We start from the raw sequence: 25,449 nt of genomic DNA on the forward strand, positions 1-25,449 counted from the left end.
GTGACAGGGGTTTGGTAGCTGACTTGCGGAGGCCCCAACACACAGGACTACTGTACTGTACTGTTACTACTGTAACCTCAGCCCTTGTCCCCGCACAGGCCCCCAGCAGTGAACACACATGGGCCCCAACCCCTGTCCTTATAGATACGGGAGCCTCGTTCCTTTTGCTTTTTCTCATCCATCCTGTGTTTCAAGCCGTCGCCATTTTCCTTGCTGTCCTCTGGTTCTTTCCCTTGTTCTCAGTTCTCTGTGATCGCCAGCAAGACACCTCCAGCAAGGTGTCCCATGGGCTGAGTGACAGCAGGGCCGTTCCAGGTTGGAGTGGGGCCCTGGGACAGCCATCTATGTTGCCTTTGTTTTCACTGTCCTGGGGGTAAGGAATTATTTTCCCTTCCTGGAGGTCATGATCGCTTGTCTTCCTCCTTTGCAGGACGCCATCCTGTTCTATATCCCCCAGATTGTGCAGGCCCTCAGGTATGACAAGGTAAGGCTATGCCAGCATCTGCTGTCCCTCCCTCTGCGAGCTATGCTGGGCGATGGGGAGGGGGCCCTCAGCAACAGGGATGGGGCCTGGGGAGCAGGGCCGCCAGGCTCTGACCCGGTCCCCGAGCTCTTCTCACACACACCCGAGGCTGTGGCTGGTGCTCATGGCCAGGAGGCCCACCTCACCCCGCCTCACCCCGAGGCCCTGTCTTGCTGTGCCAGGTGGGTGGGCTCTAGAAGTATTGCCAGCCGCTTCCTCTGTCCCTGAATCCAGCTCCCTTGTCTCTTCAGTGGGAAGCAGGGAGGGTGAGACAAGATGACATATGTATTAGTGTGCTCGGGCCGCCATAGCAGAGAACCACAGAGCAGGGGCTTAAATGTATTTCTCACAATTCTGGAGGCTGGAAGTTGAAGATCAAGGTGCCCATGGGGTTGGTTTCTCTTGAGGCTCCTCTCCTGGGCTTGCAGATGGCTGCCATGTCCCTGTGTCCTCATGTGGTCTTCCCTCTGTGTGTCAGTGTCCTAATCTCCTCTTATTATAAGGACCCCACATTGGACTAGGCACCACCCCAATGATCTCATTTAAATTTAATCAGCTGGGGTGCCTGGGTGGCTCAGTGGGTTAAAGCCTCTGCCTTCGGCTTGGGTCATGATCCCAGAGTCCTGGGATCGAGCCCCGCATCGGGCTCTCCGCTCCATGGAGAGCCTGCTTTCTCCTCTCTTTCTGTCTGCCTCTCTGCCTACTTGTGATCTCTGTCTGTCAAATAAATAAATAAATAAAATCTTTTAAAAAAAAATAAAAAATAAAAAAATAAATTTAATCAGCTTTTTAAAGGCCTGTCTCCAGACACCATCACACTGAGGCGTATGTATATGACTTCAACCCATGAATTGTGGGTTGGTGGGCACAATTCAGCCCATCATGTACAGCACACCTGTACCTGAGTTGCCTAGCCTGGGGCCTGGCACAGAAACATCCCCAACACGGGGCTGACCACAACCCTGAACCCACACTGCCTGTGCTCCATCCCAGCAACCGCCCTCTACCCGTGCTAGAGTCACACTGGGAAACCCATAGCAAGGAATTATTTGAAATCTGACCTGCTTAGTAAGCCCAGCTAGCCATGTTGAGGACATCTGTCCAGAGACTACTTTACCAGATGCAGGGGCCACAAACTACTGGTCGGGGGAGAGGCTACTCTTTCAGAAGTCTTCCAGAAAAGCCAGCCCTTCTTTTTAACTTTAGGACAGCGCAGTTAAAGCTAGAGTTATGAGTAGGAGGACATGACTAAGAAGGAGAAAGAGGAGAGTCCTTAGGATAGTGGCCGTGGTGTGTCAACTCATGAAGAAGTGTCTGTGTGTTAGAATTTTCTGGAACCTGCCCATCACTGTGGAACATTGTTCCAGACAACCAGTTTATAGCTGAGTTTTAGTACCCAGCCTACTCATTCCTCGTGCTTGACAACAGCAGATACTGGTTAAAGAGTTACAGTTCTTAAGAGTGCAGGGGGAAGCACAGAGGAAACAAAAGCTGGCTCCTTCCCGTTTTGCAGACCTCACTGCCTGGGGCCCCACCTGCCCCACCTGCCCCACCAGCCAGCTAGCAAGCTGGAACTTGGGCTAGCCCCTGCACTGGGCTCACACATCCCCAGGCAAGCTTGCTCACACAGCCGGAAACCACTGGGACTCACTTCTTGCTAGGTCTGCAAGTGCTGGGAGTTCACTCCCGCACTGGGTTAGTCTCTCGGAGGAGAGGTGTCCAGCCTGCGCTGATGGTGACCTTGCTCTCCTATAGATGGGCTACGTGCGAGAGTATATTCTGTGGGCGGCATCCAAATCCCAGCTTCTGGCACACCAGTTTATCTGGAACATGAAAACTAACATCTATCTGGATGAAGAAGGGCACCAGAAAGACCGTGAGTATTTACTTGTACCTTCCCTCAGGCCTCCCCTCCAATCTTTAACCCTCCAGAGCCCTCCAGGGCCTGTGCTGCCCCAGCCCATCACTGCTTCCCATCGTTTAGTGGAAACATCTCATCTTTAACACCTAGCAGGAGCAGGACCCCCTCCTTCTTCAAGCCTTTGCTAACCTCACCTGCAGACTCCCTGCCTACCCTGGCACCATCCTGCCGCTCCCCAAGCCCCTGTGAGAACTTCTTCTCACCCTGCACTTGACCTAGCAGTTCCATGTGGGGCGAGGTGGCCACTCAAAGCAATGGTTCTCAAACAGAGCTTGTTTGAGAGCTTGTCTTCACACCCTTAAAAACTAGTGAGGCCCCCAGAGAGCTTCGGTTTACACAGGCTTTGGTTCTCAATGTTAACCAGTGTTGGACAGTAAAACCAAGTCATTTAAAAAATATAAGCCCACTACATGTTAACATAAATAACGTATTTTTGTGAAACATAATTCAAAAAGGAGCAAGAAGAGTGGTGTTGCCTTACAGATCTGCAGATCTCTTTAATGTCTGTAATGTCATAACATCTTTAACGTAGTAAAAGACAGCAAGATTCCCACTCCGCTTCTGCATTTAACCTGTTGGAATATGCTGTTTTGGTTGAAGTCAATGTGGGGAATTCAGCTTCACACAGACATGGAGCTGGAAGAGGAAGGAGGATTTTAGTCGTCTTTCTGGTCACTACAGATAGTCTCAGTTGATACTGCACCAAACCACAACAAGTGATAGGTTCTTAACGATTAACTGTGATGTGGATTTGAACTTATGTGAGCGAGTTTCTCGGTGTGATGTTGTTTGGAGACAGCACTTTCTTTTTTTTTTTTTTTTTAAAGATTTTATTTATTTATTTGACAGACAGAGATCACAAGTAGGCAGAGACACAGGCGGTGGGGGGGGGGGAGCAGGCTTCCCGCGGAGCAGAGAGCCCAATGCGGGGCTCAATCCCAGGACCCTGAGATCGTGACCCGAGCCGAAGGCAGAGGCTTAACCCACTGAGCCACCCAGGCGCCCCAAGACAGCCCTTTCTTTAAAGTCCATTGGTCTCCCCAGCGCTCTTACCCACCCCCACCACCCGCAGGACTTCGCAGCATTAAAGATCACATCTGTGAATGCCCCACCAGTCTTACAAAACAAACATTTTCAAGTGCTGGGAAGCTGTCAAGCTCACAGTCACAGACGCAGGTTTCCTGAAACTTAGCAGTTTTCCTCAAACGGCAGATTCACCTTGTTCATTTTTCAAGGAAATATCTGCCATATACCTAAGTCCAAATAAGTATATTTTTGTCTGCCAGTCAATCTCTTAAGTAAAAATGGTGTTCCCTGAAACAAGAAGTTAGTTGAGTTGGAAAGTCTGATGCAAGGCGCTTTCCTGCGAGAGCACAACATCTATATACTTCCCATGCGGCCAACTGCCTCGTGACTTCCCATGGCGTCACAGCGGGTATCCCAGAGATGGCTTCGGGGTAGAGTGTCATCAAGTTAGTCCTTGCTTATCGCCTCACCAGGGACTTTCTTAGTGATACTGGCTTTTGTTCACACCATGGGAGCAGAGCCATGAGACTCCAGTGACCACTAGCACCTCCACCACCTGCTTGCGCCAGGCCTTGGAGGCGTCTACACAGCAAGGAAGGCAAACAACCTGTTGGTGTGGTTTTGGCCGGGGGGTCTTGAAGGGTCCCAGGGGCCCTCCAGACAGCTGCGGACCACACTCGGGACAGTTGAACTGGCCTGGGTGCTGGGGAACACCTGAATACCTGTACTGCACATCTGGCAAATGTGTGGGGTTTCCCTGAGGGCCTTCGGTGGCCCAGCTGCAGGCTGTCCCTCTTGGTTTCTCTGTCAGCTGACATCGGTGACCTCTTGGAGCAGTTAGTGGAGGAGATCACTGGCTCCTTGTCGGGCCCAGCCAAGGACTTCTACCAGCGGGAATTTGATTTCTTTAACAAGATCACCAATGTGTCAGCCATCATCAAGTAAGTCGCACTTCTCAGTCCTGGATCATGGGATTGCCTGGAGGGCCCCACTGATTCTAGTGAACAGCCAGGGTTTGGAATCTCTGCCCTGGCAAGTCAGGTCTCTTGAAAATAGAGCGAAATGCACAGCCATGTGAATTTCAGAAAACCTATGTTAGTTTCATTTTGGATGATGTTCCATAGCTTGAAGCCACTCTGCTCTCTCCAAGTTCCGAAGCATCCTGGGGTATTAGGAAAACCGGACTCCTTTGCAGCTCCCAGTGTCATTTTACTGATTTACCTCCTGGGCCGTCTATGTGTGAGGGCTGACATGTTCCCTGGGCATTGGGGGCCCTGCCTGTTTGTGTGGGATGGGGCCCTGGAGTCATCAACTGACCACGGGCCTAGGGGAGGCCCCAGCAGGGGAGCACTGGCCGCCTCTCCTCCCAGGTGCCTCATTTCCCTAGGCTGTCCCTGGTGCTCACGCTTCTCTCACCTTGGTCACCACGTGGTTTCACCATACGTCCCAAGGGCCTTTCCCGGGCCCAGTACTAAGTACAGCGGTGATGCAGCAGCTTCTAGCCCACAGAGGCCTCAAGAGGTGGGAGGGGTGTTCCTGGGCATCCCTTCAGGCGCCTGATTGCACTCCGCACTGTCATCCTCATCCCAGGGTTGCAGGAAGTCCGAGGGGCCTGCCCAAGGCCATGATGCAAGGAAACAACAGAACTAGCACTTGAACATAGGCCCCAGAGCCAGCTCTGTCCCCTGAGCGTCTCTGAAGTAACATCACACACCCCACACAAGCGGGGGGGAAAGACAACCAGAAAACTCCACCTTAGTCCCCCGGGGCCACCCGGCCCCTGACGAGTGTGGGGCAAGGACCCCTCGGGGTGGCCTCCTGGAAGAACTGGGCCTAAGAGGGCCCTCAGTAGTAGCTAGACCTAGGAGGAAAGGAACAGAGAGGCAGACAGGAGGGGCCCTTCATTGCCCCCCGAAACCCCAGAGGCCAGTTCCTGCAGCAACAAAGCAAAGCATCTCTGTCCTGTTTCTCAGGCCCTACCCTAAAGGCGATGAGAGGAAGAAGGCATGCCTGTCGGCTCTGTCTGAAGTGAAAGTGCAGCCGGGTGAGCAGGCCGCACGGTTGGCTGATGAGCCGGCTTCTTTCTGCAGGCGGGCAGGGCGGGCATGGGGACCAGGGAGGTGGCCAGCCCACGTCAGCCTGGGGCCTGGGGTGCCCAGTGTCCCTCTCCACAGAGCCACTTCTTACCTGACACTCTTTATCTTTCTTGTCCCAGAAGAAAATTCAGAAGCCCTATTGGGGGTAGGGGGAGGAAGAGGTCATACTTGGGCTCCCTGTGACTTCCGCTCTGTCCCTCAGGCTGCTACCTGCCCAGCAACCCTGAGGCCATCGTGCTGGACATTGACTACAAGTCCGGGACGCCCATGCAGAGGTGAGAGGCCGCCTGCCGTCCGGCAGCTCCCTTGCACCAGGCTCTCTTTGCTCCGGCACCCGTGCCATGTTCCTTCTGTTGTTTTTCAGTGCCGCAAAAGCCCCGTATCTGGCTAAATTTAAGGTGAAACGATGTGGAGTTAGCGAACTTGAAAAAGAAGGTCAGTGAAGAATCTTTGACACAGTTTGGGATCTAAGTGTTTTCCCTGGATGATGGCAGTTTCCTTGGGCGTGTTTAGTTTATGACCAGCTCCCTGTGAAAGGTGACATCCCTCCACTCTCAGCCCTGGTTTAGGGGTGGCTGGCATGGAGCTGGTGTAGAGTGACAGAGACCCCTGGAGTCCAGCCCCAGGTCAGCCATTGAGTCCAGGAGGCACCTCCCTGAGGCTGAGTGGCCCAGGGCCTCAGGGGGTGCCGTGCAAGTGACACAGGCCCGGATGGCTTCAGCAACAGAGATATATTACTCCACAGTTCTGGAGGCCTGAAGTGCGACATCATGGTGTCAGCACGGCCGTGCTCTTTCCGAAGGCTTCCAGGGGAGAATCTGTTCATGTCTTCCTACCAGCTGCCAGTGCTTGTGGCAAGCCATGGCCATCCTCCGCAGCCTTGTCACTCCCACCTCTGCCTCTGCCTTCACGAGGCTTTCTTCCTGTGTGCCTGTGTCCTGCTCTGATAAGGCCCACTGTAATTCTTATGAACTTGACTATATGGGCAAAAATCCTATTTCCAAATAAGGTCAATTCTGTGGTTTTGAGTGGGCAGAAATTTTAGGGGATACTAGTCAACCCAAGCAGAGAGCTTTGTGCCCCCCTGCCAGTATGGGACAGACCTTCCATGGCCTTCCCAGCACTTTGGCCCCCTAGTTCCCAGTGCCCACCACTGGTCCTGGACACACCTGGGTCCCCTCTTCCTGTGAAAAAGGGGCTCCATCTTCAGTTCCATTTAAGCCTAAACATTCTTTGGAAGAGACCCCTGACCCTGTGGCTCTCCCTGACCCCAGGTGCCTGCTGGGCCTCTTTGGCCTCCTTAGGTTTTGCAGAGACAATCCCCAAGGTTCCTGGGGTCCTGGGCCTGTGAGCAGGGCTTGCCCCGACCCCCACAGAGGGCATCTCCCTGCCTCCAGGCTAAAAGGCTGCCTCTCCACCCCGTGCAGGTCTGCGGTGCCGCTCAGACTCTGAGGACGAGTGTGGCACGCAGGAGGCTGATGGCCAAAAGATCTCATGGCAGGCGGCCATCTTCAAAGTGGGAGACGACTGTCGGCAGGTAGTGAACAGCCGGGCCTGCCCTCCCCGGGGTTCCAGGCATGCTGCAGGGCTGCACCTTGTGCACAGAACCAGAGCTTGGCTTCCCACATTGGGCGGAGGTGCCACAGAGGAAAGCAGGGCTTTCTGTCTAACCCAGGGGCCTCTCCAGTAGGTCCCACCCACTGTCCATCCCCTGCCACCCAGAGGGAACTGCTCTGGGACAAAGGCACCCCGATCGTGTCCCCCACCAGACAGCGCGGCCTCAGTTCAGCCCAGTGCTTGATGGTCCTGAGAGCCCAGCCCAGCATGGGGGGCAGTGAGGCCAGACATTCCAGGCTCCTGCCTGGCCATGGCCTCCTTCCCACCTGCCCTCCTCACTGCCCGGGGTTCAGGTGGACTAGAGCATGGCAGGCGGCCTGCTGACCACCCCATGCCTCCCTGGTCTCCAGGACATGCTGGCTCTGCAGATTATTGACCTTTTCAAGAACATCTTCCAGCTGGTTGGCCTGGACCTCTTTGTCTTCCCCTACCGGGTGGTGGCCACCGCTCCTGGGGTAAGTTCCCCGTGCAGGAGCCCAGGGGGAGCCCCTGATGCCTCAGGCCGAGAAGAGTCCCGCCTGCAGGCCTTGGCACCTGGCCTTTCCTCCCCAGTGCGGAGTGATTGAGTGCATCCCTGACTGTACCTCTCGGGACCAGCTGGGTCGCCAGACGGACTTCGGCATGTACGACTACTTCACGCGCCAGTACGGGGACGAGTCCACCCTGGCATTCCAGCAGGTGAGCGGCAGGGCGGCCCCAGACCTGAGATGGCTTGCACACGCCATCCTGCCTACACCCAGCACTGCCTGTGGGCCAGTACCCTGCTTCCCCCTTGCCCTGCTTTTCTGAGTCTTTATACATTTGGGGGTAAAACCAGGGTACCCCATAACCTTCCTTGGGATTCAAAGGAACCTTGAGATAGACTCCTCAGGAGAAAGCAAGTTCGTGGGTGTGGGAGGAAGGGTTTGCTGTCCCTGAACCCCCAGATGCAGTCACTTATCCCTTCTGTTTCCAAGATCTGGCTTGCTGATTTGGTCTCTGATTGCAAGGCTGGGAACAGGAGCCCAGAGAACAACTCCCAAGCCTCGGGGTCCCAGGCGGGGAGGCAGGAGAAAGCCCGCAAGGCCCCGGGAGGTGCAGCCCTTGGGGGACCATCCATGAGCACCTGGGCTCTCTCCACACAGGCGCGCTACAACTTCATCCGGAGCATGGCTGCCTACAGCCTCCTCCTGTTCCTGCTGCAGATCAAGGACAGGCACAACGGGAACATCATGTTGGACAAGAAGGGCCACATCATCCACATCGGTCAGCTGGGCCCCAGTGCCGCCCTCTTCCTCTACCTTCACCCCCTAGAGGCCAGGGCAGGACAGCAGTCCCCACCCCCCACAGAAGAGCCAGACATGTTGGGTCACCCAGCCAGGAAGGGCCCGGGTCAGGGTTTGAGTTTATTTAGCTCTAAGGCCCAAGCTATTGGCCACCAGGCTGTGGGGGCAAGTAGCAGCAGCAGGACTGCAGGGCATGGAGTGCTCTGGGGTCAGAAACCAGAACCAGGCAGAGCACAGCTCACCCAGCCCCAGGTCCAGCGTTTCTGCTCCAGCCTGGCTCCCCAGCTCCACTTCCTCTTTTCTCTCCTGCCTGCTTGCCACCGCCTGCCCCGCCTTCCCCAAGAGAACACGGCCTGGGGCCAGCTCATGGGGTGTGGGAGCCAATGACTCCACCCCGTGGCTGAAGCATGCCCACATCTTGCCCTGGCACCCGATCCTATCAAGAATGGCTTTGGGGGTTTTGCAGACTTCGGCTTCATGTTCGAAAGCTCACCCGGCGGCAACCTTGGCTGGGAACCAGACATCAAGCTGACCGATGAGATGGTGATGATCATGGGGGGCAAGATGGAGGCCACGCCCTTCAAGTGGTTCATGGAGATGTGTGTCCGTGGCTACCTGGCTGTGCGGTGAGCCCCAGGGAAGGGCCAGTGGGATTCTCGAGACCACAGGGAGGAAAGTGGCAGGCTGGCACTGGTCCTGGTTGCCACTTAATCCCACAAGGCCAGCCTTCGGAGGTCCCATGGGACCTTCTCAGGCCCCTTTGTGGATGGAGGGGCTGCAGTTCAGAAGAGCAAGCCAGGTGCTAGGGGCTGCCTATTGGCCTGGGCAGCCTGGGCCTTGCCTTCCTGTCACTCCTCTGCCCACCTGTGCCAGCGACTTCCTGCTCTGAGCGACAGTGTCCTGCCATATTCTGTAGTCTCCAGGCGTGGCCTTGCCTGCCAGCACCTTGGGCTCCCTGCTCTGAGTACCCCATTCACCCCTTCACCCAAGCCTGAGATCTGCCATCCCCAGGCTACACTCTGAAGACTTACTGTCCTGGCTTCAGAGTGTCACACGGCCAAGGCCACCCAGCAGTGTTGTGGCACCTGAACTCCAGTCCTGAGTCTGTCGGAGCCTGCATCATGGCTGCTCAGAGGGTCAGGCCGTGTTCACGCTGCACGCCTGCACTTCCTTAGCCAGGCACAGAAACCATGGCTGAGGCCTGGGGTGGGCGGACCAAGGCATGAGGCTCAGCCTGGTCCAGGGTGTATGGGCAAGCCCCGCCCAGCTGCTGCAGGGGCTGCCCCCACTGAGCCACAGAGGTGTGGGTAGGTGGCCCACTGTGTGCGGCTGTGACGTGCAGGCTGCGCTGCCGGACGGCGGTGAGCAGGGTCAACGTGCTCGGGCCAGCCTTCTTCCCCTTCCTTCCCTGCCTCTCCCCAGGCCCTACATGGATGCAGTCGTTTCTCTGGTCACTCTCATGTTGGACACGGGCCTGCCCTGCTTCCGTGGCCAGACAATCAAGCTTTTGAAGTAGGTCCTGGGCACATGTGCAGGCCATTTGGGGGGCAGTTGTCCCCTCCGGGTGGGAGCCTCCTTAGTGCTGGTGAATGTGATCATTATCAAGGCCACACACTCTCTTGGGAACCCCAAAGCAGACAGGGTTCCTGGGTGAGACCCTATCACCACACCGGGGCTGCAGACATCCCAGGAGTCCCTTCATTTCTCGAGAACACAGGGCCGACCCTGCCCCCAGGCTTGAGGCTGCAGCAGCTTGGCCTTGGGCTGGTCCTCCCCCAGTCCAGGGGCCACACAGCTGAGGAGGTGCTGGGGAAGGGGACAGACCCTCCAGAGCCAGCTGGGGACAGTGTCCATGCCCCTTAGAACTGTCCCCAAGAGGGAACATTCCCTGGGCCAGCCCTCACCTGAACAAATTCCCATAAATGCTGAATGCAGTCTCTTAGCAAGCCCTCATCCCCACGGGGAGGGCGGCCTCAAGGAGGCTGCAGACCTGACATGGCCCTTGCCCCCAGGCACAGGTTCAGCCCCAACATGACTGAGAGGGAGGCTGCGAACTTCATCATGAAGATCATTCAGAGCTGCTTCCTCAGCAACAGGTGAGTCCCCTTTCCTCTCCTCTCCCGGGCCTCCTGCTGCATACCAGTGCTCTCTGGGCACCTGTGCAGGGCCACCACGCCCAGGCTAGGTGGCAGGGATGCTGCTGTTCAGGGGACTCTCTGTCCCACAAGTCCTGAAGGGAGTCCTCACAGAGTGACAGGGTGCTGGGATAGAGGGGCCAGGGATGTGCCGAGGGGAATACCCAGCAGAGGCCCCAAGGCCCAGTTTCCTGTCTGCGGCCCAGCCTGTGAGGCCAGGCGAGCTCTGCGTGCAGAGGGCACGGGGCTGGGGAGCAGGGAGGTGAGCACAGCCCAGCAGGCTGGATGAGGAGCAGAAAGAGCTTGGGGAGGCCTCAGCCCCACCCCTGCTTCCCCACACCTTCTTCAGGCTGCCTGCACCCCACCTGCAACCCCACACCTTCCTCAGGCCTGGGGGCAGGGGCCGGCCAGTTTGCCATAGTGACAGGGGAGCGGAGAGGAGAGGTGGTGGTTCTGAAGGCAGAGCCCGGGCGGAGCCCCTGGGCGGAACTGGAGCTGAACTTCCCCACCCTGCCCCTGAGCTTCCCCACCCTGACCCCCTGGAGGAGCAGACGTGGAATCTGAGAGGAATGCTGAGAGCCGCCCAGGGTGGGCCTGATGGCCGCAGAGAAACAGGAAGTGGTTCAAGGGCAGCATGGGGACCTGACCAGAGGGGTTTAGAGGGCAGGACAGGGGAAGTATCTTCTGATTGTTTTGTTGGCAGAGTAAGGCGTGTCCTGGGAAGTATGACAGGGGAAGAGGACAGGGTCTCACTTGTGTACCACATGCCAGGCAAGGGGCCAGAGTGGCTCCTGACACAGGGACAGCTCCTGTCGTTGGATTCCCAGGCCCAGGACAGAGGGCAGGCATCTAACTGAGGAGGCCGGGCAGGAGACAGAGCAGAATGGGACTCACACAGCCGTGGTCCCTGGTGGGGGAAGGTGTGTCCCCTGGAAGAGAGGCTGGCAGGAAGGCCAGAGGGTCTGCGATCTTGCATTTGCACCTTCAGGGAGGGGAAAAGGGACACCTTCTAAGTGCAGCTTTCCAGGCGGTGGTGAAGGACTTGGTGGGGTGAAGGGGCCCAGAACTAGATGGTCTCCTACAGCCTCCCTCCACTCCCTCCCTCTGCTGTCCTTCTAGGAGCCGGACCTATGACATGATCCAGTACTATCAGAATGACATCCCCTACTGAGGGAGCGGCGGACCAGCGGTTGAGGCCACCACCACCACCACCCCCCCGCCCCAAGCCATCCTGCAGTCGTGAAGCTGAACGAGCACACCCCCACACCCCAGCTGTTGTGTGTGGTCGAAGGGGGTGAGCTGCCGGTGGCCCCATCATTCCATCCATTGGAGTTATTTTTATAGGATAAATAGAACAAACGTACACCATGCAGAACCTGGCAATCTACTCCTTCCCGGTGTGACCCACATGTGACATGTGAGGCTGGAATGACAATCATCTGAGGACACTCTCGGCATGGGTGTGAATACATTTGCACTGGACACATTCCCAGCACATTCCCTACCTGTCTTACTGCATAGGTACATGAAGTATTTTCTTGTGTATAAAAAATTATATTCAACTTCAGATTTAACCAATGTGAACAAAATAAAAACCCACAGAAGTGTGGTGTCCAGGGGCACGTTCAGCCGAGGGGTGATTCCTGGATATGCTGGGAAGGGAGCACGGCGGTATTGGGACGGGGGGATGAGTGCGGCTGGCCAGGAAGCGTCTGGGGGCCCCCGCACACCAAGAACACTGTTCCAGCTCTCGGACGGGGCCCCAACTTTCCCACCCACGTCTCTCCATCTCTCGTCAGCACAGGTGGGGCTCCGTGTCCTGCCTCTGCTCCAGCCTCTTCCTGTTTCCAAGTACTCTGCTCTGGGACTCCAAAACCCTCGTGCAGCCGCCCCCAGCAGCTGTCTGCCCCCACCTACCACGGCCGCTAGTCCCTTCAGCAGACAGGAAGCAAAGACCCCGAACGAAAACAGATGACACAGAGCAACTAGAAAAAAGTCACCAAAGTCAAAAATGCAAAAGAGCAGTTAAATATAGCAGATGGAGGTGAAGAGAAAAGCGACCGAGAGAACAGAAGTACCAAAAATGAAGCAAAAAGGAAAGTTGAAGGAGAAGCTCCAGTCAGCTTCCAGCAGGATTCCAGAGGTGATGAGAAACACGAACACTCAGCTTCAGGAAGCACAGCTCAGTCCTGAGCAAATACGAATACAAGTAAGAACAGAAAAAAGAAGCCAAGGGGGTGGGGGGTGGCACAGTCAGTTGCGCGTCCGACTCTTGGTTTTGGCCCAGGTTGTGATCTCAGGGTCTGGTCATGGGATTGAGCCCTGAGTCTGGCTCTGTGCTCAGTGGGGAGTCTGCCTGAGGATTCTCTTTTCTCCCTCTCCCTCGGCCCCTCCCCCTGCCCATGCTCCCTCTGTCTCTCTCTCAAGTAAATAAATCTTTAAAAAAAAAAAAAAAAGAAAGGAAAGAAATTTGTATCAACATGGACTGGACCGGAGAGATTATGCTGAGTGAAATAAGTCAAGCAGAGAGAGTCAATTATCATATGGTTTCACTCACTTGTAGAGCATAAGAAATAACACGGAGGACATGGGGAGCTGGAGAGGAGGAGGAGGGAGTTGAGGGAAATTGGAGGGGGAGATGAACCATGAGAGACTGTGGACTCTAAAAAACAATCTGAGGGTTTTGAAGGGGCGGGGGTGGGAAGGTTGGGGAGCCTGGTGATGGGTATTATGGAGGGCACGTATTGCATGGAGTACTGGGTGTGGTACATAAACAGTGAACTCTGGTACACTAAAAAGATTCTTCTTTAAAAGCCAGTATGTAAGTTTAAAAATCCAAAAGAAAATAAAAATAATGTTTTAAAAAATCCCAAAGAAGGCAGGAAAGGAAGAGAAAGGAATAACAGATGGGACAGAGTCATCCTGTGACGGCTGACCTTAGTCTAGTTGCATCTTTAATTATGTTACGTATCAAGGGACTAACCACTGCAGTTAAACACAGGATTGTGGCGTGGACAAAGGACGAAGAACCACGGAGATGCTGACGAAGAGGCACTTTGACTCTAAAGCCATACCCCTAAGGTGAAGAACACCAAGAAAAAAGGACTTACTGTCTACAATTGGTGTACAAGTTTATGAAGGGAAATCTGACAATTTAAACAATTCCACGGTTAGAGTTGGAAATTTTAACAGCCTTCTCCACAGGTGATAGAACTGGAAAGAAAGTGAACACAGATCTGAACATTCCTCCACCTGCCTTACCTGAAGGCCATGTGTAAACCCCACACCAGCCCCAGCAGCAGGGCTCCAGGGTCCCCTCCGCCACCCTAGGCTGGCTGCCTGCTGGGCCTCAAGGCAGCTCTGAGCATCCCGCAGCACATGCGTGTTCTCTGGTTGCGTGGAATTGAGTTAGGGATCAGTAACCATAAAGCTCTCTGGAAGAACCCTCAATATTTAGAAATGTAAAGAGTAGAACTAAAATGCAAAGTTCATGGAAGATCCGAGGCAATGACCAGAGCAGCAGGCTTTAAGGCAGTGGCTGGGGTAGATGGGAGAGCTAGCCAAGTTCAAGCAGAAGAGATACCAGAGGGGTGCCTGGCTGGCTCAGCCGGTACAGCATGTGACTCCTGATCTTGGAGTTGTGAGTTCCAGCCCCACATTGGGCCTAGAGCTTCCTTAAGGGGGAAGAAAAAAAAAAAAAAAGTACCATAAAATAGGGTATAATTTGGGGAAAGATCAAACAGAAGATAAGGGTGGGGAGAGCACAGAAAAGGCAGGATAAACACATTATAAAATGGTAGAAATATTTTCAAACATAGCAGAAATGTTTCCAAACCACAATCCTTAAAAAGACTTGTCAAATCGGCATTAAAAAGGAAGTCAATCAAATGCTACATACAAGATTCTGGCAGTATGGCAAATAGTATCTGGAAAAATTAGAAAATTAGAAGTGCTGTTTATAATACTGGGGAGAAAATCTAAATCCATGAGCTGACAAGAAGGTCAGCTCAGATAAAGTCCCTTTAGAGACTAAAGACAATGTGAAATTTATTTTTTTTAAAGATTTTATTCACTTATTTGACAGAGAGAGAGAGTGAATGCAAGCAGGGGGAGTGGGAGCGGAAGAAGCAGGCTTCCCTCGAACAGGGAGCCCGATGTGGGGTTAGATCCCAGGACCCTGGGATCATGACCTGAGCCAATGGCAGACGCTTAATGACTGAGCCACCCAGGTGCCCTGACAAAGTGAAATTTTTAAAAAGAACAATAACGTTCCTGTTTTGATGACAAAAAAAAAATGTTCCTGTTGGTGACAAAAGACCAACCCAAGAGCCTGCCTCTGAGGAGCTTACTAGAGAAGCTTGGTCTATACCTGGTGTCGGGTGTACTAAAAATAAAGCCATCCCCAAAGAGCAGAAACTTCCTTGATATATCTGCAAAACACCCATCATGCTTAAAGGTGAGATATCAAAGAACAAAGTCTACACGTGTCTGCTCTCATGGCCTCTGCTCAGCTTTGTGCTGGAGGCCCTAAGCAGCCCTGCTGAGCAGTAAAAGGAAACAGTTTCAGAATCTGGAATGGAAAAAACAAAACTCAGAAATGGTATTTGTGTACATGAAAATCCAGATAATCCATAAATACGATCTCTAGTCAAGGTGATAGGACACAGATTCATACACGAAAGTTAAGTCATGTGTGTATGTGTACTACATGTAGCTCACAACAACAAACAAAATAGCATCATTTACAGTTGGATCCTAAAATAACAAGAAATAAATCTGATGAAAGAGTCTTAGGAAATAATGAAAACTACCAGTGTTGAGAGAAGATCTAAACAAACAGTAACATATTCATGGATTGGAAGACAACATCATATAGAGGTTTGTTCTCCCCAGACTGATCTGTAGTTTCACTCTAAATGCCGATCGGAATCCCAGAAAGTTCTGTGGTGGAAATTGACACATCTAAAATTTATAGTCCGGGGGGTCATCTGGGTGGCTCGATGGGTTAAGCGTCTGCCTTGGGTTCAGGTCATGATCCCAGGGTTCTGGGATCGAGCCCTGCGGCGGGCTCCCTGCTCAGCAGGGACCCTGCTTCTCCCTCTCCTACTTGCTCCTGCTCTCTCACTATCTCTCTCTCTCTCTCCCCCTCTCTCTCTCAAATGTCTTTTTAAAAAATTTATAGGGGAATACAAAGGTAAAAATACAGCTATTTTGATTGTAAAGACCGACAAGCCTAAATATCAAGACATCCTCAAGCTACACTAGTTAAAACAACGTGGCTCACGACGGGAGAGAAGTCCAGGAACAAACCCGTACACAGAGACACTACACGGCGGCAGGGGAAGGATGGTCTTTCCAATAATGGTGTTGCATCAGCTGGATACCACTACAGAGAAACAGATACAACCCCTGCCTACCTCACCTCAGACATAAAAATTCCATGGACCATAGAGTTGTATGTTCAAGGTAAACTTTAAAGACTTGGGAGAGGGGCGCCTGAGTGGCTCAGTCAGTTAAGCATCTCCCTTCAGTTCAGGTCATGATCTCGGGGTCCTGGGATCTGTCCCTATGTTGGGCTCCAAGTTCAGCAGAGAAGCTGCTTCTCCCTCTCCCACTGCCCCTTCCCCCAACCCTGTTCTTGCTCTCTCTCTTGCTCTGCTCTCTCCCCTCTCTCTCAAATAAACAAAATCTTTTAAAAAATCATAAGAGGCAAATACATTTGTAATACTGTACTGTACGTATCAGTAAAGATCTAAGTAGATCTCTCTCAAAGAAAATCTTTAGAAGAAAAAAAAAGACCTTTAGGAGAAGATACAGAAGAAAATGACTTGATGACCTTGGGACACACAAAGATTTCTTAAAATCAAAAATAGCGCTAATCATAAAGGAAAAATTAATTTCAGCTATAGGAAAAGGCATGACGGGGGCTACTGGCTGACTCAGTCAGTAGAGCATGTAACTGTTCATCTTGGGGTCATGGGTTCAAAACCCACATTGTGTGTAGAGATTACCTAAAATGAATAAGCTTTTTTAAAAATATGTGTTGTGGGGTGCCTGGGTGGCTTAGTCGGTTAAGTGTCTGCCTTCAGCTCAGGTCATGATCCCAGAGTCCTGGGATGGACCCCTGCATCAGGCTCCCTGCTCAGCAGAGAGTATCCTTCTCCCTTTCTCTCTCCCTCTGCCTCTCCCCCTGCTAATGCTCTCTCTCTGTTCGCTCTCTCTCAAATAAGTAAATAAAAGGGGTGCCTGGGTGGCTCAGTGGGTTAAGCCTCTGCCCTCGGTTCGGGTCATGATCTCAGGGTCCTGGGATCGAGACCTGCATTGGGCTCTCAGCTCAGCAGGGAGCCTGCTTCCCCCCTCTCTTTCTGCCTGTCTCTCTGCCTACTTGTGATCTCAATCTCTCTATCAAATAAATAAAATCTTTTTAAAAAATAAGTAAATAAAATCTTTTAAAAAGATATGTATTGAGGCGCCTGGGTTCCTCAGTTGGTTGAGTGCCCAAGTCTTGATCACAGCTCAGATCTTGATCTCAGGGTCATCAGTTCAGCCCCACGCTGGGTTCCATGCCTGCCCATGGCGCCTACTTAAAATGTGTGAGTGTGTTAAAAACAAAAGCAAAACAGCATGCCACATACCAGGGAAGATATTTGTAATCAGTTAAGATACAACTGACTAATACAATAGACAAAGTCCTGAAGAGGCATTTCACAGGACGCCTGGGTGGCTCAGTTGGTTAAGTGTCTGCCTTAGGCTCAGGTCATGATCCCAGGGTCCTGGGATGAACTCTTTGCTCAGGAGGAGGCTGCTTCCCCCTCCTCCTCTCCCTTTGCCAGCTGCTCCCCCTGCTTGTATTCTCTGTGTGTGTGTCAAATAAATAAAATCTTAAAAAAAAAAAAAAAGGATTTCACAAAACAGACTACCCAGAGCCGATGAATAATAATAAAATGTGTTCAATGTCACCAGTCATCATGAAAATGCAAATTGAAGCCACAGTGTGATTGATCCCTCCTCACCCACCTGCATGTCTGAAGCATAAACAGATAGACAGCAAGTGGAGCCGCGGGGACCCCCGGAAGCTGCGGGTGAGTGTGTAAACTGGTTCAACACTTTGGAAAACCAAAGCGTTCGCTAAAGCTAAGCATCTCCTTCTTTCGGCCCCAGTAATTCCACTCCCAGATGGGTACCCAACAGAGGTACAAAATCTGTGCACCGAAAGACACAAACAGGAATGTTGTGAAGCACATTATTCATAACAGCCAGAAACCATAAGTAACCAAGATGCCCTTCCCACAAGAGACAAGTAACTGTGGTTACTCATGTGGCAGAATAAAATGCAATAGAAGTAAGGGCGCACAGCAACGGGTGGTATGGACTACTCTTCCCATGGTTTGTTTTTTTTTTAAGATTTTCTTTATTTGTCAGAGAGAGAGCACAAGCAGGCAGAGGCAGAGAGAGAAGCAGGCTCCCTGCTGGACAAGGAGTCTGATGCGGACCTCGATCCCAGGACCCTGGGATCATGACCTGAGCTGAAGGCAGCGGCTTAACCGACTGAGCCACCCAGGCGTCCCGTACTCTTCCCATGTTTAGCAAAAGAATCCAGACACAAAAACATACATACTGTGGGGGCGCCTGGGTGGCTCAGTGGGTTAAAGCCTCTGCCTTCGGCTCAGGTCATGATCTCAGGGTCCTGGGATCGAGCCCCGCATGGGGCTCTCTGCTCAGCAGGGAGCCTGCTTCCCCCACCGTCTCTCTGCCTGCCTCTCTGCCTACTTGTGATCTCTGTCTGTCAGATAAATAAATAAAATCTTAAAAAAAAAAACATACATACTGTGTTTTTCTTTTCTTTTCCTTTTTAAAAAATTTTTATTTTATTTATTTGTCAGAGAGAGAGAGAGAGAGCAGAAGCCGGGGGAGAGACAGTCAGAGGGAGAGGGAGAGGGAGCAAACTAGGGAGGCATGAGGGAAAATGAAGGCACTGGTTAGCATTCTGTTTCTTATTCTACAGAGGTGTTCCCTTTGGGAAAATTCACTGATGATTCATACAATTCTCTGTGTTAACAACAATTATTAGGGGTAATTTTCCCTTTCATCCTAAAGCCAGGATGGATCTAAACATTTAAGGAAGAAAAATGCCAATGTTACACACTTTCCCAGAAAATAGAGAACACCTCCCCAAATCATTTTTATGAGGGTAGCATAGCCCTAAGACAAGGATATTCTAAGAAAATATAATTATAGCACGGCATCTCTCTCCTTAACATCCAGCTTCTTAAGAATGCCTTTCCTGGGGCGCCTGGGTGGCTCAGTCAGTTGGGCGTCTGCCTTCACCTTGGGCCATCATTTCGGGATACTGGGATTGAGCCACATGTGCAGGAAGCCTGCTTCTCTCTCTCCCACTCCCCTGCTTGTGTTCCCTCTCTCACTGTGTCTCTTTCAAATAAAAAATCTTTTCAAAACACGTGTAAGACTTCTACACTAAAAAAATACAAATCGTTCTTGAAATAAATAAAAACCAGACATTGACATCATGTTTGAGGACTGGAAGACTAAATTCCCTGCAAATTAGTCTCTAAATGCGCTGTACTCACATTCCCATTCTTATGGAACTGACAAGCCAGGTCTAAAACTACTACCTACAGAAGTGGAAAGGATCCTCACATCATAAACCATGGTAAGTCTAAAATAGACTAGAGGTTGAGATGTGAACTAAGAAACCATGCAAGGGGCACCTGGCTGGCTTAGTCGGAAGAGCATGCTACTCTTGTTCATGGGGTCATGAGTTTGAGCCCCGCTTTGGGTGTAGAGATTACTTTAAGAAATAATAATGGGGGCGCCTGGGTGGCTCAGTGGGTTAAGCCTCTGCCTTCAGCTCAGGTCACGGTCTCAGGGTCCTGGGATCGAGCCCCGCATCGGACTCTCTGCTCAGCTGGGAGCCTGCTTCCCCCTCTCTCTCTGCCTCCCTCTCTGCCTTCCTATGATCTCTGTCAAATAAATAAATCTTTAAAAAAAAGAAATAATGAAATTATGCAAATGTTAGAAGACGACGTGGGTGAGTTTCCTCAACAACCACTTAGAAGTGGGAACTTTCCTACCAAAATCCGGAATCAATACAGGAAAGTAAATTGTTACAAAACAATGTATGGATGGCAAAAGAACACCATAAACATAGCGCAAAGCAAACAGTAAATATTTACAAAGGATCTCAAAATGCCAACTGAGGGAGAAGAAAACCCTCAATCCTGTATTTTTCAGATAAGCAAATATTTACAGAAATAGGCCGTGAGATATGAAAATATTCTTAACCTTGATCATAAGATAAATGCAAATGGGAAGTACACTAAAGTGCCGTTTCTCACCCATCAGACTCCCAGGGTGACAATATGCACCATCGCCCAGGCTGTGGGGAAAGGGGCCATCGTATCCTGTGATGGAATGGAAAACAGTCCAAGCAGGACGACGACCTGGGCAGTATCTAGAGCTATTGTGTGTGAGATTACCTTTTGACCACAATCCAACTTTCAGGAATTGATCTCAAAGACTGGCGAAATGCAAAGAAGGTGTTTGCAGAAAGCTCCTTGTTGAGATACTGCTTGGTTTTTGTTTTGTTTTGTTTTCTAAAGACTTTATTTTATTTTTTTTAAAGATTTTATTTTTTAAGTAAACTCTACTCCCGATGTGGGTCTCAAACTTACAACCCCAAAATCAAGAGTCACATGCTCTACCAGCTGAGCCAGGAGCCCCAAGATACTGTTTGTAATAGCAAAGCATGGGAATCCACCGCATCATTGCAGCTGAGTAAGGACACATCTCCTCTGACACTGCTCAGCGCCCGTACTGAAAGGGGAACAGAGAAGCCCACGGGGTACACCCGTGTTCATCTAAGAAACGGAGGAGGTCCTCACTGTATATTTCACTTAGTTAAGAGGGAAAAAAGAAGAGTCCATTACAACAACCTAATGTTTCTTTTTTTTTTTTTTAAGATTTTATTTATTTGAGAGAGAGAGAGAGAGAGAGAGCATGGGAGGGGAGAAGGTCAGAGGAAGAAGCAGACTCCCCGCAGAGCTGGAAGCCCATTGCGGACTCAGGGATCATGACCTGAGCAGAAGGCAGTGGCTTAACCAACTGAGCCATGCAGGCACCCCCTAATATTTCTTCTAAGGGAGTGCAGGCAACAGGGTAGAGAGAGCTGGGATAAAAGCTAGATGTCCCTAAAATGTCTTATTTCACAGATTTAATTTTGTAGTTATAGAGTATAAAAAATAAGAAATTTAAATAAAAACTTGGAAGAAAAAAAGTAACACAATGCCTGGGGCACCTGGGTGACTTGGTTGAGCACTGGACTTGGTTTCAGCTCAGGTCATGATCTCAGGGTCCCCAGCGCACAGTTCGTGTGAGATTCTCTCCCTCTCCTTCTGCCCCTCCCTGTCCCTCCCCCAGCTCATGCTCTTTCTCACTCTAAAATAAGTAAAAATAATCTAAAAAAAAAAAAACCAAAGTTAATCCAATGTCTAAACATTGAAAGCAAAAAAAAAAAAAAATCACACTCGTGAAAATGGCTATTATTTTCTAAATTTTTTGAAAAACGAAACAGGGGCGCTTGGGTGACTCAGGTTAAGCATCTGACTCTTGGTTTCAGCTGGGGTCAGTCACAGTCATGGTGATTTAGTAAATAAAATCTTTTTAAAATAAATAAATAAAGACATGTTGGTGAGAACATGGACAAATGAGAGCCCTTTTGCACTGCCCTGGAGATGTAAAACGTGGAATGCAGTAGAGCCCTTCCTCTTCAAAGCATCAAACACAGAAGTACCAATGATCCAGCAGTTCCAAGTCTGTGTATTTACCCAAAAGAACAAACATTGATACACCAGTGTTCACAGAAACATTATTCACCACAGCCAAAAGGTGGAAACAACCCAAATGCCCATCTATGCATGAAACCATAAAGTGGTTAACAACAAAATGTTATAATGAATGTATGAACAAAATGTTTACACCAACTAAAAGTATTTACCGTATGTGAGTATTACAACTTCTGGACTGGAATGGATTTTTATAGGACACAGCACGCAATTTCTAAATTTGATGAAATTTTATACACAGGATTACATAAACAAATTTAACCCCAAAAGGACTTAAATACCTACACATCAATAAGAAAACGATTGTTTGGAGACCACAGCCAAAACCTGTGTGTTGCCGGGGGCAGGGGGGCGGGGGGCGGCGTGTCGCTGGGTGTGTGCATGCGCGCCCGCAACAAAGAGATACACGGAACAATTTCACTACCAAAAAACGTAAAGAATAAAAGTAGTATTTGTATCAGATCAAAAAAAAAAAAAAAAAGCCCACAAAACTCAAGGTTCATCATTTCCACTAAGCAGAACAGTCCACCTAAATAAAAAGACGATTCCCAACGAAGACCGCCGTGGGGAGCGCGGCACCAGCAGGACCAGCACGTTCCGCAAGGGGACCACAGGAGACCAATGCCCAGGCCGGCGCCCTGAAGAACCTGCCGCGAGAAAACCAAGGGATGCTGCGGGGATCTCATAAAACCCCCAGGCAGCCGGGGGAACCACTGACCTCCACGGAGAAAACCTGACCCGCCTGCTCCCCCACCCCCCCACCCCAGGCTCACTAGCAGGGAAAAACCAAGTTTAGCAAAAAGATACTGACCAACTTCCGACATGGCTCTGGTGCGGCAGCAGGCGCTGTAGGAAAAGGGCTCCTAGGAGGGCTCCCGGGAGTCCCTTGGTGCGAACCCCCAGTCCCTACCCCAAGTCGCGGGTGCCGAAAGAGGGCGCGCCTTGCTCCTGCGCAAGTCGCGGGCTCTGCCACCTGGAGCCCGGGGCAGCCTCTCCAAACCCAAGAACCGCCTGTAAGGCCCTGCACCCGCTGAGACCAAGGTGCCAGGACCGCTGGGCCAAGGGACACACGACCCACCCCCGAGAGTCTCCCCTCGGCCTCCACCCAGACGCCCAGAAACCACACGGAGACAGAGGTGCAGGCGGCCGCGGCCGGCGTGATGCGCGCTAGGCCGGCAGCAGGCCGTGCGCGCGCAGCTCGAGCAGCGGGGACAGCGTGTAGCGCAGGCGGCGCAAGGCGGTGTCCGAGACAAGGTGCCGGAGTCCTCGGCGGAGGGCCGAGGGGTTCACTAGCATCAGGTAGAGCAGCGGCAGCGCCAGGAAGCCGAGCAGGAGCAACAGCAGCGTCTGCAGCGCGCCCAGCGCCCACAGCCTGCGGACCGAAGGACGGATGGACAGAGAGGGGAAGGGGGTGTGGCGAGTAAGTCGTGGAGTGGACCCGAGCCCAGCGCGCCCGCCGCCTGCCACCTGACTCACCTGATGCCAGCCCTGCCGGTGCCCGTGAAAAGCCGCCTCTCCTGCGGAGAGAGGGAGCGGCTTCTAGCTCGGCCCCGGGGCGGGGGCGCCACGAGTTCCGGGTCCTTCATGGAGGAGGTGGGAGTCGTAAGGGACCAGAACCCCCGTCCCCCAGAGTGCGGGTCCGGGTAGTCGCGGGCCCGTCAGGGGGCAGGCCCTCGAGGGGAGGCGGAGCCCCGTGGGTGCGGGTGGCCCCAGTGCGGAGCGGGTCCGACTCCAGCCCGCCCGCCCTGTCCGGGCCCGCGCTCACACAGTCAGCCTTGGCCACCTCCTCCATGAGCGAGCCCGCGCAGTCCTGCACCCGACGAGGATGGGAGTCGCACCTGATGGGAAGGACATCGAGGTGGGCGATCTAACTCGGCCCCATTGCCGCCCCACCTTACCCCCACAGTCCTGGCCCCCCTTACAGCTCCGGGCCGCCCCGCGAGGCGTCCAGCACAGCAGCTGCCTCCATCACCTTTCCCTGCAGCTCCTGGAGGGAGTGGGAGGGAGGCCTCAGGACTGGGGGAAGAGACCCCCGGGGCGGGGGCCTGGGGGTCGCCGCAGCTCCGGGGTTGGAGGGGTGTAGGACGTGAGCGGCTCTCGGTACCTGCAGGACTCCGCTCTGCTCCTGAAAGCTGGCCCAGGCCTCCTCCGTCCGCTGCGCGCCCTGGGATGAGTGGAGCCCTGATGAGACTCGGGGTAGCGCCAGGCCCTCCATCCTCCCGCACCTGCGCACCCACCCACCCACACCCGAAGTCGACCTTCTCACTCAGGCCCCGGCCCCGCCCTCACCTGCCGCAGGTTCTCCGCCTGCTTGGCGCGCTTGGCCTCCACCAGCTCCAGTTGTTTCTTCAGACGGATCCAAGGAATGTCAGGAGTCCAGGACGCCCGGGACTCCCCCGCAAGCCTCCTCTCTGCCCACCCCCGCCCCTCAGGGAGCCTCCGCGCCCCCAGGTCGTTATGGCCCCGCCCACGCCTCCGCTCCGATCTTGGGGGCCCCACCCAAACACCTGCAACGCCATCAGTTGGGTCCCCAGTCGCTGCTCTGCGCGCTGCTGACTCAGTTGTTCCCCTCCGTAGTAGAAGAGCTAGAGATGGGTTTTGTGAGGGTGGCGTTTGCGGGGCTTCGAGGAGCGGGGAATGTCCTGAGAGGAGGGGACAGGGCAAAAAGGGGGGCGAGGACGACAATAGGACTTCCTAGGGGAAGCTAGAGACCGAGGCCGTCTCCTTAATGTACCTGACTCGACAGCTCTTCCCACTGCTCCTGCAGCTGCCGGTTATGTTGCTCCTGCGGAGGAGGTCGAGGAGGCTGCCTGGGCTGCTCGGAGACCCGCAGCCTCCAGGCCGGCAGTACCCATCCAGGGCCCCGCCCCGCCCCGCCCTCCCGGTCGGCCCCGCCCTCCCGGTCGGCCCCGCCGCATCCAGGGCCCCGTCCCCACCAAGTCCTGGTGGCGCCGCTCCGCTGCTTCCAGCAGCCCGCGAGCCCTCTCCGAGCGCTCCCGCGCCGCCTCGCGCGCCTCCCCGCGCAGGCTCCGCGCCACCTGGCTTCGCTTCCGCTGCAGGCTGCAGAGGAGAAACTGAGGCGGTGCCACCGCGGCAGGCGGCAGGAGCTCAGGCTCCCGCGGCCCCCGGGAAAGGCCAGCTGCGAATGGGCCCGAGGAAGACCAAGCCGGGGGCCCGCACCCTCCCCTTCGTGGGTCCCCTGAGTAGATGGGGACGGGGGTTCGGGCCCCGGCGAAGAGGAATAACCGACGGGCCGGCCGGCGGCTCTGCCCAGGCCCGGGTGCCGCCGTCCGTGGAACCGACCATCGCGCGACCGCTTCCCCCCATCGAGCCGCCCTTCCCGCGCACCTGCGCTCGCGCTCGCGCAGGTCCTGCAGGCGTCCGGTAAGGCTCTCGCTCTCGGCCTCGAGCCCGCGCACCAGCTCCTCCAGCTCCTGCTTCCGCAGTCGTCCGTCGCGGTTGTCCTTCTGCAGCTGCAGCAGCAGCTCCTGCGTGTCTGCCATGACTCCAGCGTCTGTGTCCCGCCGCCGCTGCCCGCCTCGGAGATCCGGCCCGCGGCCGGCGTCACAATGAGCGGCAGGGGGCGGCCGAGCTCAGGCCCCGAGCCGCGGCGGACGGGAGTGGGGCAGGATCGCGCTTAGTCCCTCACACAAAAAAATGTTAGGCAGGAGCCAAAATCGGATCAATAAAAGGTTAATAAAATACTAATATTCGTGGGCGCCTGGGTAGCTCAGTGGGTTAAGCCTCTGTCTTCAGCTCAGGTCATGATCTCAGGGTCCTGGGATCAAGGCCGGCATCAGGCTCTCTGCTCAGCAGGGAGCCTGCTTCCCCCTCTCACTCCACCTGCCTCTCTGTCTATTTGTGATCTCTCTCTGTGTGTGTCAAATAAATAAATAAAATCTTTTTTTAAAAAATCCACTTGGAGGGGTACCTGGTAGCTCAGTCATTGAGCATCTGCCTTCTGCTCAGGACATGATCCCAGGTTCCTGGGATTGAGCCCCACA

The 25,449-nt window shown here is 53.3% G+C and overlaps 2 protein-coding genes across 4 annotated transcripts in view; one reads left to right on the forward strand and one right to left on the reverse strand.

Moving 5' to 3' along the window:
• PI4KA (phosphatidylinositol 4-kinase alpha) overlaps positions 1-13,048 on the forward strand; it is a 116,078-nt gene extending 103,030 nt beyond the window's left edge. For 2 of the 3 annotated variants that reach the window (XM_080821027.1, XM_080821028.1), the window contains exons 42-55: positions 431-484; positions 2,279-2,399; positions 4,282-4,411; positions 5,444-5,514; positions 5,769-5,841; positions 5,931-6,001; positions 6,994-7,103; positions 7,534-7,638; positions 7,736-7,861; positions 8,308-8,428; positions 8,915-9,074; positions 9,871-9,960; positions 10,461-10,544; positions 11,703-13,048. In XM_080821027.1, the coding sequence (XP_080677153.1) occupies positions 431-484; positions 2,279-2,399; positions 4,282-4,411; positions 5,444-5,514; positions 5,769-5,841; positions 5,931-6,001; positions 6,994-7,103; positions 7,534-7,638; positions 7,736-7,861; positions 8,308-8,428; positions 8,915-9,074; positions 9,871-9,960; positions 10,461-10,544; positions 11,703-11,754 (1,368 nt within the window). In that variant the 3' untranslated portion in view covers positions 11,755-13,048. The remainder of the gene's footprint in view (positions 1-430; positions 485-2,278; positions 2,400-4,281; positions 4,412-5,443; positions 5,515-5,768; positions 5,842-5,930; positions 6,002-6,993; positions 7,104-7,533; positions 7,639-7,735; positions 7,862-8,307; positions 8,429-8,914; positions 9,075-9,870; positions 9,961-10,460; positions 10,545-11,702) is intronic. The other variant, XM_080821029.1, reaches the window with a different exon arrangement.
• An 8,344-nt stretch (positions 13,049-21,392) lies between these two features.
• Positions 21,393-24,948, reverse strand: TMEM191C (transmembrane protein 191C; the record flags this gene model as incomplete). Its single annotated transcript, XM_080821840.1, has 11 exons — positions 21,393-22,092; positions 22,257-22,817; positions 22,922-22,962; positions 23,211-23,283; positions 23,368-23,432; positions 23,550-23,609; positions 23,735-23,791; positions 23,953-24,030; positions 24,180-24,230; positions 24,382-24,505; positions 24,794-24,948. The coding sequence occupies 10 exons, from the start codon at positions 24,946-24,948 to the stop codon at positions 22,613-22,615; spliced, it is 909 nt and encodes a 302-aa protein (XP_080677966.1). The 3' UTR covers positions 21,393-22,092; positions 22,257-22,612.
• Between the last annotated feature and the right edge of the window lie 501 nt (positions 24,949-25,449).

The sequence above is a fragment of the Martes martes genome (assembly GCF_963455335.1).
Source record: "Martes martes genome assembly, chromosome: 13".
Classification (NCBI taxonomy): domain Eukaryota; kingdom Metazoa; phylum Chordata; class Mammalia; order Carnivora; family Mustelidae; genus Martes; species Martes martes.